The sequence below is a fragment of the Tenrec ecaudatus genome, chromosome 12 (genome assembly GCF_050624435.1).
Source record: "Tenrec ecaudatus isolate mTenEca1 chromosome 12, mTenEca1.hap1, whole genome shotgun sequence".
In the NCBI taxonomy this organism is placed as follows: Eukaryota; Metazoa; Chordata; class Mammalia; order Afrosoricida; family Tenrecidae; genus Tenrec; species Tenrec ecaudatus.
The window spans coordinates 76,016,126-76,031,238 of record NC_134541.1 but is presented as its reverse complement, the minus strand read 5'-3'; the positions used below and the strand labels follow the sequence as shown (position 1 = coordinate 76,031,238).

The 15,113-nt window shown below is 38.5% G+C and overlaps 1 protein-coding gene across 1 annotated transcript in view; it reads left to right on the top strand.

The window, feature by feature from the left end:
• LOC142462367 (WASH complex subunit 2-like) overlaps positions 1-14,801 on the top strand; it is an 82,484-nt gene extending 67,683 nt beyond the window's left edge. Inside the window, exons 21-28 of the mRNA XM_075564163.1 lie at positions 3,832-3,960; positions 4,098-4,184; positions 4,734-4,856; positions 5,802-5,864; positions 6,199-6,372; positions 8,381-8,992; positions 11,858-12,035; positions 14,482-14,801. Coding sequence (XP_075420278.1) covers positions 3,832-3,960; positions 4,098-4,184; positions 4,734-4,856; positions 5,802-5,864; positions 6,199-6,372; positions 8,381-8,992; positions 11,858-12,035; positions 14,482-14,621 — 1,506 coding nt within the window. The 3' untranslated portion in view covers positions 14,622-14,801. The remainder of the gene's footprint in view (positions 1-3,831; positions 3,961-4,097; positions 4,185-4,733; positions 4,857-5,801; positions 5,865-6,198; positions 6,373-8,380; positions 8,993-11,857; positions 12,036-14,481) is intronic.
• Positions 14,802-15,113: the final 312 nt, after the last annotated feature.

The window sequence follows — 15,113 nt, the reverse complement described above, 5'->3', positions numbered from 1 at the left end:
GGATTTTTTTTTTCCTATTTCCCTTGACCTGGGAGACTGACCTCATCTGTAGGGGGGATTGCCTCTTGCTGTGATTTTTCAAGTGTTCTAATAAGGGGGTGATAATATATTTTATGAGAGCTAGATATGTACACTGCTTAGGAGTGTACATGTCTAATTAGGAGCACACTGATTAGGAGTCTACATGTCTTGCGAGTCAGTTTTTGTTCTTGTAGTAGTGGATTCATCAAGATTTTTGTCCTTTTGTGATTGACTAATTTCACTGAGCATAATGATTTCCAGTTCCTTCCATGAGGTGTTTTATCACAATTTTTTGGATGCCTAATGTTCCATCATGTGTTTGTACCTTACTTTTCTTTTCTCATTCATCTTTTGATGGGAATTTGGGTTGTTTCCAGCTTCTTGCTATTGTGGACTATGCTGCTATAAACACGGAGGAGCACATATCTGCTGGTGTTCTTTTTTCTTGCTTCCTTGGGGGTATAGACCCAATTCAGATATTCTTGGGTCATATGGTACTCCTATTCCCAGTTGTTTCTGTATTGCCATATCACTTTCTGTGACAGTTGTACATGCTTTCAATCCATCAGCAGTGTATGAGAGTTCCAATTACTTTATATCCTCTTCAGGATTTGTTGCTCTTTGTTTTCTTGAATTTTGCTGTCATTGTGAGTGTAAGGTGGTAAGCAAACTGGACTTTAACTTGAAAGTCGAAGGAAAGCATGCTCATGGGTCTATGGATGGATTTAGACTTACTATTTTGAGGATGCCCAACCAGTGGTGACCTGTGATGTTCATTTTAAGTGTTCTTTGAGAGTTGTGAACAAAAAGAAGTCTGAAGGAGCATGATTAGGGCTACAGAATGGATGAGGAATGAAAATCTCAGGACAGACTTTGTATAGAGGGGGATTAACTATGTTGCTGAGTTCAAAATGTTCTCTTAAAATTCAAAGTAATAAATTATGTGAGAGCCCAACTTCAGTAGCTATTGCATTAATGGCAATTCTGTGGTCTTCTAATAGTTTCTGGAATTAAGTCACTTGCTTTATTTGAGAAGGCTAAAGATCTTACCTTTCGTGGCTCATCTTTGAGGTCTCCCCAGCTTTCATCAAAATCCTTGAAAATCTGTTTTGTGTAGGGCAGCATATATTATTTGCAAAGCTTCAATTATTGCGAAGATGTTCACTTGAGTTTTGCTAAAAATTTTATATTAGCCCTTATTTTAAAATCCTAACCTCTCCTACCCTGTAACACAAAAAGTATCTCTCTTTAAAAAGGTATCATGATGTGACTAAGACCAGAATATAACTGAGAGAATTGCTTGCAACTATCTACTGATCAGAGAGACATGTTTAAACACATTTTGTGGGAATAAATCTGTGCATGTATGAATTGGAAGCCTAGTAGCAATACTTTTTGATTTACTCTTGTTTATACTGTCTGTATGTAAATATACTTTCCACTCATTTTGACAGCTGTACTGTATTCTATTGTGAATGTCTTCAAGTCTACGGATTAATACTTAAATTTGTATCCAGACTTTTGCTATTGCAATGCAAGTTGTAGGGAACATTTTTATTGTGTCCATCTTCGTATAGTTCTCTTCTCCTCCTTTATTTTTTAAATCATTTTATTGGGGACTCGTACAGTTCTTATCACAATCCTTCCATCTATCCATTGTGTCAAGGACATTTGTACATTTATTGCCCTCATCATTGTCATAACATTCTTTTTCTACTTGAGCCCTTTATATCAGCTCCTTATTTTTCCCCTCCCTCCCTGCCCCACCTCCCTCATAAACCCTCGATGATTTATAAATTATTATTTTGTCATGTCTTACACTGTCCAATATCTCCCTTCACCTACTTTTCTGTTGTCCGTTCCCCAGAGAGGGGATTATATATAGATCCTTGTAATTGATTCCCCCTTTTGACCCCTCCACTCTCCCGGTATCACCTCTCTCACCTCTGGTCCTGAAAGGTTCATCTGTCCTGCATTCCCTGTGTTTCCAGTTCCTATCTGTACCAGTGTACATCCTCTGGTCTAGCCAGATTTGTAAGGTAGAATTGGGATCATGATAGTGGGGAGGAGGAAGCATTAAGAACTAGAGGAAAGTTATATGTTTCATCGTTGCTATACTGCACACTGACTGGCTTGTCTTCTCCCTGCAACCTTTCTGTAAGGGAATGTCCAGTTGCCTACAGATGAGCTTTGGGTCCCCACTCCTCACTCCCTCTCATTCATAATGATATGATTTTTTTGTTCTGTGATGCCTGATAACTGATCCCATCGACACCTCGTGATCGCACAGGCTGGTGTGCTTCTTCTATATGGGCTTTGTTGCTTCTGAGCTAGATGGCCACTAGTGTATCTTCAAGTCTTTAAGACCCCATAAGCAATATCTTTTGATAGCCAGGCACCATCAGCTTTCTTCACCACATTTGCTTATACACCCACTTTGTCTTCAGCAATCATGTCGGGAAGGTGAGCATCATGCAATGCCAGTTTAATAGAACAAAGTGTTCTTTCATTGAGGGAGTACTTGAGTGGAGGCCCAATGTCTATCTACTACCTTAATACTAAACCTATAAATATCTGCACATAGATCTATTTCCACATCATCATAGATAAATATATCGACATACGCACATGTCTGTATTTAGACCTCTACATGTCTGTATTTAGACCTCTATATAAATGCCTTTTGCCTCCTAGTTCTTTCCTCTATTTCCTTTTACTTTCCTTTTGCCCCGCTGTCATGCCCAGCCTTCATTTGGGTTTCAGTAATTCCTCTAGGTTACATTGTCCTTGATTAAACCCTACCAGACCTCCTACACTCTCCTCACCACTGATTTTGGATCATACTTTGTTCCCTTGTCCCTGGGTTTAACACCACTTCCTTTTCTCGCCTCTCCCTTTCCCATGTCCCCCCACCCCCCGGAACTATTGTTCCCATTGTTTTCTCCTTCAAGTTGTTTATCCAGCCTATCTTATCTAAATAGACCTGCAGAGATAATAATATGCACAAAAATAAGACAGAGCAAAACAAAGCAACAAAAGAAAAGAAGAAAACAACAACCAAAAAAATGATAAAATAAATGAAAAGCTTGTAAATAGTTCAAGGTCTGTTTATTGACCTTTAGGAGTGTTTTCCGGTTGAGTCTGATGGGGTGACACGCTCTGGCCCCAAAGTCTATTTTTGGTATTCCCTCGGGACTCTGCTTCCCTTGCTGTTCTGTTGCACATCCTTAGTGTTTTGCCTCGGTGTGGTGCGGTCAGATTGGGCGCAGTTCCCACACTGTGTCTCCAGTGTTGTCCCCTGTAGGTCTATGGGTCAGTGAGGGATGTTGTGTCTCATAGTGGGGCTGGCCAAATGGTTCTCTCTGTGCATTGACTGCTCTGAGCAGGAATATCGTCCGCAAGGCTTGGTGGTCCAGGATGTGCTCCACTCTCTTCCTTCCCCTTCATTTGCTCCCATGTTCTCTGATCAGACATGGCCCTCTCCCAGAGCTGTAGCTTCAGTGCTGTCCTCTGAAGTAAATTCTTCTTGGGGGGAGGGGCAGCTGTCCACGTAGTTGGGATTGGGGCCAGCTCCTCAGACCTCTCTACTGGTTCCTTGCTTCATGCCTGTAGGTTGCATTCACATCTTGGGAAATAAACAATAGCCTCCCATTGGGTGGGTTAGTGCCCTTTTCTCCTCCTACCCATTTCTTTTCTCCCCCCCTCCACCTTTTTAATTTAATTGGCTACCATATGTATTCTGTCATATTTTCTTAAGATAAGTCCTTAACAAGTTTTAATCACTGGTGACTTGCCCTCCGTTTTTTTCAGAATGCGGATCCTGATAACTACTTCAAGAGCACAGGTGTCTTTCAGAATGAAGAGCGCCTCTTCAGTCACAAACTACAAAAGGACAACGACCCTGATGTTGACCTTTTCTCTGGCACACAAAAAAATAGGGTTTGTTTCCCAAACTATGACTTTGCTATCATATTTTATGTTGTCTCATAAAAATCTTAATTGCTGTTTACTTCTCATTATCAGTTTGTGTTGTTTTTTGCTTTGGGTATTAAATTTGAGTTGCTTATTTCTTCTAGTTGATAGAGCCACGTGTCCATGTTGGGAGCCTGTTTGAGGATGATGAAGATGATGATCTCTTCACCTCTGTCAAGTCACAACCTTTGGTACGAGAGCCTTTTGTTCTCGATTCTGAGGGGCGTGGGAAGGCTTCTGGAAAAGGAAAATATGTCCAGTTACATGATTAGGGAATGCTCACAGAGAATTGTCCTGTTGACCTCCATTTCAAATAAAAGAACAGCGAAGAGTGTGCTAATGAGAGGTTATATTACTCTTTCAAAATCTAAAATATTAATACAGGCTTTCTGAGTACATTATAAATTTTTAATTTTAAAATTGTGTATAATGTAATTACTAAAATATACATGCCTTTTAGGTGCAAAGCTTTCAGTTTGAGTCTATGTCATTTTGTCTCCCTGCTTTGGTAGATTTTGTGAATATTCTTTTTCTTCTTTTTGTTAGAGAGGGGACTTCCTGATAGGATCACAATCTTAAGAATGTGCTTTTAGATTTGCTACCTTTTAGTTAATCCAATCCTAATTTGAGAACAAATTGTTCAAACTTAAAAGCCAGATTTCTGTTTTGTATTATTAAAAAAGAAAACAAAAACCCTCCAAAATAATTGACAGATTTGGGGTACACATTTTTTTTTTAAGATACCAGAAAAGAAGAGGGCAGTGAAAAAAGATCACTCAGCTTCCTCTTTCAAGAACCAGAAACATCCAGAACTCAATCAAGGTATCAAAGCAAAAAGCATAGGGAAACTGGAAACACCTCAGGTAATTACTGATCACTTACAGAATTTGCAGCTCCTGTTTGCCTCTCAGTCCGGATACACTCTATTGGAAAAATCCTGAATTTTTCAGTTTCTCTCATTACAGAGGAAGGACTTCTCTTTTTTTATACTGTATAACCCCATTTCAACTCCCCTTTTCATTTCATATTCACAGTGTCATGAGTCTTCAGAGTCATTTTTCTATTGAGTCTAAGAGAGACCTAACAGAGGAAGATAGAACTAATTCCTGCCTGCCCCTTCCCTTAGTCCCCACTCTGACCCCATCCTCAGGACCTTGGAGTAGAATTCATGTAAATTCGCTCTGCTATCTTAGATGCCCTTCACTGTTACCTTTTCTGGGGTTATTGTTGTTGGGCTCCTTCAGTAGTGTTTCCTCTGTGGAACAGGCCAGGGCCTTGGATGTCTCCTTAAAGCTTTGTTGTCCTGAACTATATGACATTGAACTAGCAGATCTCCAGTGACTTCCCAAGCCTCCGATTCTTTGCTGTTGTACCTCATGCATTAAGCTGTGGGTGAATTTCTTTTCTTTTTCTATAAATCATTTTATTGGGGGCTCTTATAGCTCTTGTGAATTTCTGTATTCTTATTGGTAGTTGCTGTGCTGGACAGTCAATGTGGTAATTCTGTCAGTTGGTTAGGTTTTGGTGCTCTGATGAGCTATACTTCTTGACAATCCAATTTGTCACCTCTAATGTCCTGTAAGACCTACCTGCGCACCCGCATTGTAGATGAGGAGGAGTACATGAGTTGGTGTTTGTGAAAAGTTTTGAAGCCTTGGGCGATATTTGAATACTCTTTCCATTATAGCTTTAGAATGTGGCATGCTTTAGTCCGCCCAACATGAATTTTTAGGCATTAGTATAATGTGAGAGATGCTTTTATTTTACTGTTGCCTCCATGGATTTTAACCGTATGTAATTTCACACAGGACTCCTCAGGTCCCACTTCACTAAAAACCAAAGAGCCATCTACTCGAATTGGGAAAATACAAGTAATTATAATACTTCTGGAATCTTCACTCCCTGCCTTGCGATAATCTGTAAACTTTTATTTTATCAGCTGCTGCCAAGCATTCATTTCCCACTCTCTTCCCCACCCTCTACTTGTTGCTTCTTGTGTGCTGCATCTGTAAATTTTTCTCATTGATCCCAGTTGTGGGTACAGTCTGTGTGTCTTTCCCTTAGTTCTGGAGTAGATTTTCTTGCATTTCTTTTTCTTCTCTTATACTGTTGATTGTATACACCAAATCTCTTGCCACAGTAATGATTATAGATGGTGTGTTTAAAAAAAAATACAATGCAAGTTTCCTTGTTTTTTTTCTCCAGGCAAATTTAGTGATTAACCCAGCGGCCTTGTTGCCTGTGGTGGCTCACCAGAATTCTGGAACAAAGTCAGCATTGCCTGAATTAACTCTTCCTCCCTCAGAGCCCCAAAATGCAGAGACCAGCGTGAGTTTTGATTTTCCAGCTCAAGCAAACACCTTACGCAGTGCAAACAAGGTGATAAAACAATCTGTTTTCATTTATTTTACTTTTTACCCAAAATGATTTTATCTCTATTTTTAACCCATTAATTACACACTGTTGTTAGACTCCTCATTTGAAGGAAGCACCTTGAGTCATTCCTGTGCTGGGTCCTCCACAGCCCAGTTAAAAACATCCTACGTTGTACAGTTCATGCCAACCTTCATCTCTAGCTTCATTCACTAATAATCACCCACCTATAGCCTGCACTTAATTCACACCAGGCACATTCCCTGAACACAAATGTCCCAATCTCCTGTGCATTCACTCATGTCAGTTCCTCTGACGAGGATGCTTTTTCTCCCATAAAACTATACCATCTCTTCAGTGAGTTGAAACTGCCAACCTTGGTGCCACCAGGGTTCCTATTTCTAATCAAACATCCCCACTTCTGTAAGTTTTTCCCTTGTGTCCCTACCCCTAATCCAGACTTCCTCTTCTGAGGTCCCCTGGTAGTTAGTTACTCACAGTCTGATGTAGCCCTACCATCTTATACAAACAAAAACCCCAAACTTAATGCCAGTGAGGCCATTCTAATTCAGAGCCATGCTCTAGGAAAGGGAGGAACTGCCCTTGTGGGTTTCTGACAATGTATCTTCACAGGTGTAGAAAGTCTCCTCTTTCTCCTGTGGAGTAACTAGTGGTTTTGAACTGCAGATCTCGCTGTTACTAGCCCAATGTGTAACCACTACACCACCTCAGCTCTTATCCTATAGAGATGTTTCCTAAATAGAATGTAAAACTTAGGTTTTGCGTTCATTTAAGTTGGTTTTCTTTCTTTCAGATCTTTTTTCTCAAAAATTTTAGCTACTCTCTCAAAACCCAAACCCACTGCCATCAAGTTGATTTGGAAACAGATTGACCTGTATAGGGTTTCATAGGCTGTCAGTCTTCATAGCAGCACATAGCCTTGGCTTTCTCCTGCAGATTGACTGGTGTGTTTGTACCATTGGCCTTCAAGTTAGCATCCCAAAAATTAACCAACAGTGCCACCATTCGTAGAGTATTTTCAAACTATTCAGTATTTTCAAACTTGTTTTCCTTCTGGAAAGCATGTGGAAAATATAGGCCCTGTCATCTCTCTGTTAGATGCTTTTGTATAAAATATTTTGGATTAACTTTAAATTAGCTATTTCTCAGAATTATTTGTAAAATTCTTTAAAATGGGCAAACACAACCAAGTCAAGTATTTTGCCCAACGTAGGTTGTGTCTTCTCAAATATACTTGTGTATCACGAAAAATACCACAAATACTGCATTATTGCTACTATCTGATTCATGTTTTAAAATGATATTCGTTCTGATTTCTAAGCCATATTTTTCACATGAGATTGAATTGTTTGTTGAAGGAAAAAACAACAACACCTTAGATCAATGGTTCTTAACCTTCCTAATGCTGCAATCCTCTAATACAGTTCCTCATGTTGTGGGGACCCCCAACCATAAAATTATTTTCATCGCTACTTCATAACTAATTTTGCTACTGTTATGAATCAGGTGACCCCCAAGGGGGATGTGGCCCACAGGTTGGGAGCTGCTGCCTAGATTGTCTCTTTATTGTCTTACAAGACTGCTCTTACAACCTATTTTAGACTAGCCTACAATAAAAAGATTAGTATTAGAATTCCTTCTGATTCTTTCTTGTTTTGAAAGATAGCTGAATTGAAATTCAGGACAGAGTAGGGGCAAGGGAGGGTTTTAGAACATGGCACCGACATACTGTCTTCTGTTTGCAGGGACAGGTAGTCTGAATCTGAACTGATACTGTACTCAAAAGACTAAAAAATGAGGAACTGAAAGATTATGAATGAATTAATTTTAGAGCTCTCGTAGCAGTAAAAAATCTAACCTCTTTTCCATATTATGCGTTACCTTGATTGCAGTGCATTAGATAATTTTACACTGTTTTGGTGTTGAGTCACTGGTTCTTTGCTCTTTTTTTTTTTGGTCTTCGGATTAATGTTTGATTTTTATGTCATTGCAGAGCCGAGTCAAAGTGAGAGGGAGACGCAGACCCCAGACCCGCGCAGCTCGGCGGCTGGCTGCCCAGGAGTCCAGTGAGGCAGAGGACATGAATGTCCCAGGAAAACAGCTAACTGCAGACAGAGGAGATGACACTATTTCACCAGATTTCCACCAGCCACAGCTCAAGTCATCTAGTAGGAAAGACGGCTCTCTAGCAGTTGCTGCTCCAAGTTTTGAAGGCAGTTCTGTTCCTGAAGTGGACAGAAGCCCTTTTACGAAGTCTCTGGGTCAGCCTCTTGAGGATGATCTTTTTGATTCTGAGGATATCTTTTCCAAGGGGTCTGGGTCACAGTCTACAGGGAGGACAAAAGCTCGGGAAAAGGGATCAGAGGGCCTTGCCAGTCAGCCAGGGGCCGGTAAAGGACAGAGCTGTATTTTCTCTGCTCTCTGTGAGGCAGGTAGAGATAATGATCTCTTCCAGTCTGTCAAACCCAAACCAGCAAAAGAAACCCATCATCCCTTTCCTCTCTCGGAAGATGAAGATAATCTCTTTATGGACCGGAAAGGCAAGAAGAATGAGTCAAAATTGAACAGTCAAGATGATCTCTTCAAAACACAAGATATTTTTGAGGTAACAGGACATCATAATATGTTTTTCTTTTTAATGTTTTATTGTGATTTGAGTAAAAGTTCCATAATAAATTTTTTGCTTGGTTCTGTGTTTTAGAAAATACCTGATCATTTCATTTGAGCCACAGATTATTGTAGGTTTGTTCATAAATCCATGATACCCACTCATTTATTCATTTTAGCTTCATAAACATAAGTTTATTTTCTCACAGTGTAACAGGTTAGAAGTCCCAAGTGAGCGCATTGGCTCTGTGGCAAAACTTGCTTTCTGTTGGCTCTGGAAGAGAAGGTCTTTGTCTCTTTATTCTGTTTTTGACCTTCCTTGAAGAGCTCCATTTTTGGTATCTGTCTTACCCCATCTCGCCTCTACTGGTTCACTTAATCTTTTTTACCCTAAATGTTTTATTGGCACATAATTAATATACCATATAATTTAATAGTTCAAATACAGAAAATCATACAAAACAAAAACAATAAACCAACAACAATGACGAAACAGAAAGACTTTAATTAAAAAGCAAAAAACATTAGGAACAAGTTTACACGGATCAGAAGGGAGCTCAAGTGATAAGGTGTGACATTTTATCCTAACTACACCTGCCATAATCGACTTCCCAAAGCTCCCTTTCTTATAGTCAGCTATTTGCATCCCTATATTATGATCACAGAGGATCCACTGGAGGCTCACTCCACGTGTGGGGACCCTGAAAATGGATTTGGGGCTTCCACTGTCATCCACAGCCTTTTGAAAACTGGGTGTTCAGAATTTAAGCTCTGATACCATTCCCTCCTTCAGATTCAGGGTTTTTTCTCATTACTTAAAATCCTTGGATCACTGTGGCTGGTGTGCTTTTTCCATGTGGACTAAGTTAGTGCCATACTTTGATGGCTGCTTGATTTAAGCAAGCCTTTAAGACCACAGATACTATTCTCTCTGATAGGCACCTTTGATTTCTTCATCACATTTTGCTTTGAGTGATTTCATGAGGGTAAGCATTGCTTAGGGCCATGTCATGTGAACTAATTGTTTTAGGTGAGGGCTATGATTAAGTGCAAGCCCCAAATCCATTCATATATCAAAGCTTTACATATGTTCTGGTTCTCTTTAGAGACATCATTATCTTTTAAACCAGAGAACATTCTAAATCATTCCCATGGGGCATCTTGTTAGTATCATTAAGTTAGCCAGTCATATAGAATTTAAAACAGTGTTGAGAAAAAGAAATGATACATGTATAAATTAGCTTTTCAGACTCAGTACATGAATTATTGACTTGTACAAATTAAAAGCTTATGTAACTGGACACGATTTATATGAATAATGAAGACTGGAGATAGGGCAAAACTTTCAGTAATACTCATTCATAAAGGGAGAACCATGCCTGCGAGACAAACGTTACATGTCACGAAAAAGTAGAGAGAGCATAAAAATAGTTTAAAAATGCTAGTTCCAGGCCACCATTCATTGGACGCCATCAAAGCAAGCGTCCAAACCAAAGTCCAATGAACATCCAATTCCATAACCTTGGATACCCACTTATTAAGTAATCATAACTAGCTTTTCTTATTAATCTGAAATTTACTCAGAAGTGTTTTGTTTTTGTATTTTATCATGTGGGGCATAGTTTTGGGGTGGCTATAACAGTTGATACAAGACTCAAATTTTCTTTTTTTTTAAAGATAAATTTGTAATTTAAAATTTTTAATAGTTTTATTGGCACATAATTTACATAGCATACATTCAGTAGTTAAATCATCTCAAGGAGAATTATATAATCATTACCATATAAAATTTAGAACTCTCCCATGCTTAAACCACCTTTAAAAATGAGTTGTACTCCCTCCCACCTACATTTCCCATCTTGAAATCCTCCTTCCCAACCTATCACCCACTCCCCACCTCTGAATCCCATATCAAGCCCTGTATCAGGTATTATCACTATGAATTCACTCCTCCTGTGGGTTGCAAACTGGGAAAACCAACAGAAACACAAAAAAACAAAAACAAAATTGAAATAAGGTTGTAAGGATATAATAATAATATAAAGACCAAAATACAAATAATGAGTAAGAAAGAAGCATTCTGAAAGCCAGGGAGGCGATTTCTCTCATGGAACAAATAAAAGATACTTGGACCCAGAACCAATTCAGATTGGGTCTATAGGGAGGTCATCTGGCCAAGTAACGTGTGCGATTCAGCATGTTCAAGATTATAATGGTGCCTGAGACTCTTGCCTGTGGCTAGAGCATATCTGCCAGCCAAGCTTGATTTTCATACTTTTTAGCAGACTGTTGGTGTGATTAGCTTCTGTGGAATGCCACTCTGGGACATAGACAATGGTGTATTGGTCTAGCTTGAGTGTCTAACCTCTGATCTTGGGGAAACAGGCCTTGGCTAGAGTTGAACATTGAATGCTTTGCAGTACGAGCACCAGAGGCATATGCTTGGCTGATGTTTATTCAGTTTCTGAGTAGTGGAGTAATAGGGTGTTTGACTCTCCCAAAGCTTTCAGGGTATATAAACACAAATAGATAATTAAGATGTGTTCAAGTAATTGTTAGAAATAACCCAGAGCAGTGGTATAGAAATCACGAAGCTAGGGTTGGAGGTGCTTCTTTCAAGAGAGGACTAATGGAAATAGGCCTCTTTGTAAAGCTGGTGGCACTTGAGTTGAGACTAGGAGAGTGAGAATAATCCTAACACATAGATACCTGGATGGAGCATTCCAGGGTAGAGGGGGCAGGTGGAATGTGGTCCAAATCAGATCCTCAGAATTGTGACAGTCAGCATTTCAATAACTTGTGTAAATATTTTCAGTTAAAAAAATTGACTTAAAATTGTTTGCTTGCTTTTTGGGTAAACAAGGATGATATATTTGCTACAGAAGCAATTAAACCCTCACAAAAAACAAAAGAGAAAGAAAGAACATTGGAATCCAACCTATTTGTCGATAACATTGATATCTTTGCTGATTTAACTGTAAAACCAAAAGAGAAATTCAAAAAGAAAGTGGAAGCCAAGTCTATATTTGATGATGCTATGGGTAAGTTTTCTCTGCTACATGAGACAGAGAATTGTTACCATTCATTCACCTACTTTGTCTTCTCCCTTTCCTGGAAAATGTTCCCAGTGGGTTCCTTTTGATTTTTTAAGTTAAATATACAAGTGAGGCCAATGGTGGATGATTTAGATGAAATGCTGTTGGTTCAGATGGTAGTCTCGCTGGAGATGTTAGTGAGTCAAGAGAATTGAGGGTCAGTACAAAAGGAACACAGGAGTATACAGGAAAGCAGATTACACATAAATCAAGGTTTGCATTTTATAGAAAACTAAAGTGTCTGTAAAAAGTCTTGTTTTCCCTCCGGGGTATATCATCTGTTTTATTATTGGGCCAAACAAATGCCCAAACACCTTAAATACAAGGCTTCTATATTTGATAGAATGTAGAATCCCTCCTTCTACTCCTCTCTTCTAACTAGAAAAAAGCTGGTGGCATACTTCCAGCACTGAGTAGACTTCCCCAGCCTGGCATGTGCTTGGTCCACCTGTTTCACACTATTCAGGACATGGACGAGACTTCATTTATTTCTTTAATTACCAAAAAATTAGCACAACTTAGCAGTATAGATGAATATAATTCAAAGAATGTGAAAAGGTGAAATACAATCCGAGAGGTTGCCATTACTAACAGTTTGCCCTTTATTCTTTCAGACATGGTGATATTAATAGGTATTTTTACATGTATATAAATATATATCTATTTTTAAAAATATGAAAATACTTATGCTGTACATAATATGTTGTAAATATTTAATATCTTATCTTTCATGTCAGTTACACAGATATTATTCCTTTTAGTGGTTATGTAATACATTGGCCTGTTGGTCATGTAAATTGTTTCTAAGTTTAATATTATGTAGTCTTTAACATTTACTTATGTATATTTTTATGTATACATGCTAAAATTTCTGTAGGATAGAATCCAAGCAGTAACATCACTGGGTCTTGAGTCAGAAGAGCTGTAAGAGTTAGTGAACACTAAACATGAATGTAGTCACAAAGACTTAGATTCTTAGCACTTAAGATACCTCACTTAGGTGTATTTATTCTGAAAGAAGGTGAGTCCTATAATGGATTTCCCATTGTTTACTTTTATTGTACTTTTAAAATCACTTGTGAAAGAATATAGAAATAAAATAATGTTAGGATAAGGTTATGAACTGGATTGGATTTGAACTGGTACCCAGGTGTTAGTTGCTGTTGAGTCCATTCTTGGTAGCTCAGTGGTTAAGCAGTTGGCTGCTAGCCGAATTGTTGGTGTTCCCAGCAGCTCTTCAGGAAAAGGACCTTGTGATGTACCCTCATAAAGATTATAGCTAGACAACACCATGGGGCAGCTCTACTCTGTCCCATGGGGTTGCTGTGAATTGAAATAGACTCAAATGATTCCTCACAACAACCATCTTAATGGGAATTAGATCACAGGTATAAAGCACCAAGTTTTAGGTTAGCAGCTGAGTGCACAACCTAGGGATCTTAGTACTGTCATTAAAATTGGGTCTTTGGTGGATTCTGTGGGCGTGCCTTAAAACACATTGGGACGGACCCCAAGTTTACTTGTTTTTCGTGCGCCATCTGTTATGGACGGATCATGACATAATTCATGAAGCAGCATGAACCTATGTTCATTTCAAGCAATGGAAAAAAGAAATTTCCTAACAAAGCCTGTAGAGTTTGGGCTGCCCATGGAAAAAGAAGTGAAACTAGGTATATTTGCACATGTTGTAAGGTACCGCTTCACAGAGAAAAATGTTATACAAAGTGCCATACGTTAAAAAAGTACCAGGAACCTTTGTTTATATATAGCGGCAGGTCCTGTGCTAACTACAATATATGAAATAATTGTAACTGTTTAGGGTAAAGTCTCCACAACTAAGGAAACCCAAGGGCTAGGGGATCATTTTTGCACAGTGTTTCAGGGATAATATTTGCGCACTGTCTTTGTTTCTCAATCTAGTTGTATAGTATAGTTGTAAAGTACAGTAATGAGTACATTGTATAACAAAGGAACGTACCAACAAGTGAACACTAGGGAACAAAGAATGTATCTTTTGTTTGATATACTGTATTTATTTTTACTGTTTTTCAAAATAATATGGATTATGTTGATTATTTTTATAAGAAATTTATAATTGAAAGATTATACTTCATAAAAGTAATAATGTTCCACATACATTGCAAAATATTCTTTCATAATGTGAGACGTTTTATATTCAAAAACTGAAAGTTATAAATAAATATGAGAAAAAGTTGATGAGATGTAAACCCATTTAGGCTTTAATGCAAAAAAAAAACCCCTAAGAGCTGAAAAAATACACGGCCACTTGGGTAAGTTGGTAAACAAATAACCGGTCTTTAATGTGTTAATTAAGAGCACTCATTTTCCCACCTTAAGTAACTTTTCTTTCTCTTTTTTTCCCTTATTATAGATGACATCTTCTCCTCTGGTACCCAGGCAAAGAAAACCAAACCAAAATCCCAGTCTGCACAGTCCTTGCCTGAATCGAAATCTGAACAGAAGGTGGCCAACATGTTTGATGACCCCCTTAATGCCTTTGGAGGCGACTAAAATTTATAGAGTTATCCAGATCGCACCCTTCAGCTACAGCTTTGAATTACTAATGCTGTCTTCTATGATCAGTGTCTTACCTGAATAACAAAATGCAACTGTGAAAGTAGCCCACCAGTTACCCAATGTATTTACTATTTTTCTGTACTGGTTTTAATAATCATGCTTAATATTCAAAAAAATTGTTTTTTAAGTGATTTTTTTTAAACTTCATTTTAATGTATAGGTCCAGACCCACGATTAGTGAGTTGATTTCAACTCATAAACATGCTAAATAATAAGCCCTCTGGGCTTCTGAGAATGTAAATCTTTACAGGAGCAGATAGCCTCATCTTTCACCCAGGAAGCAGCTAGTGAGTTTGAATTTGGTGGTCTTGGGTCGCAGCTCAAAAGGTACCCATTGCACCACTAGGGATCTTTAGTTATTGTAGGTAGAGTCACTGTGTGACTTAGAGAATATTAGGAAACAAACCTGCTGTGGATTTTATAGTT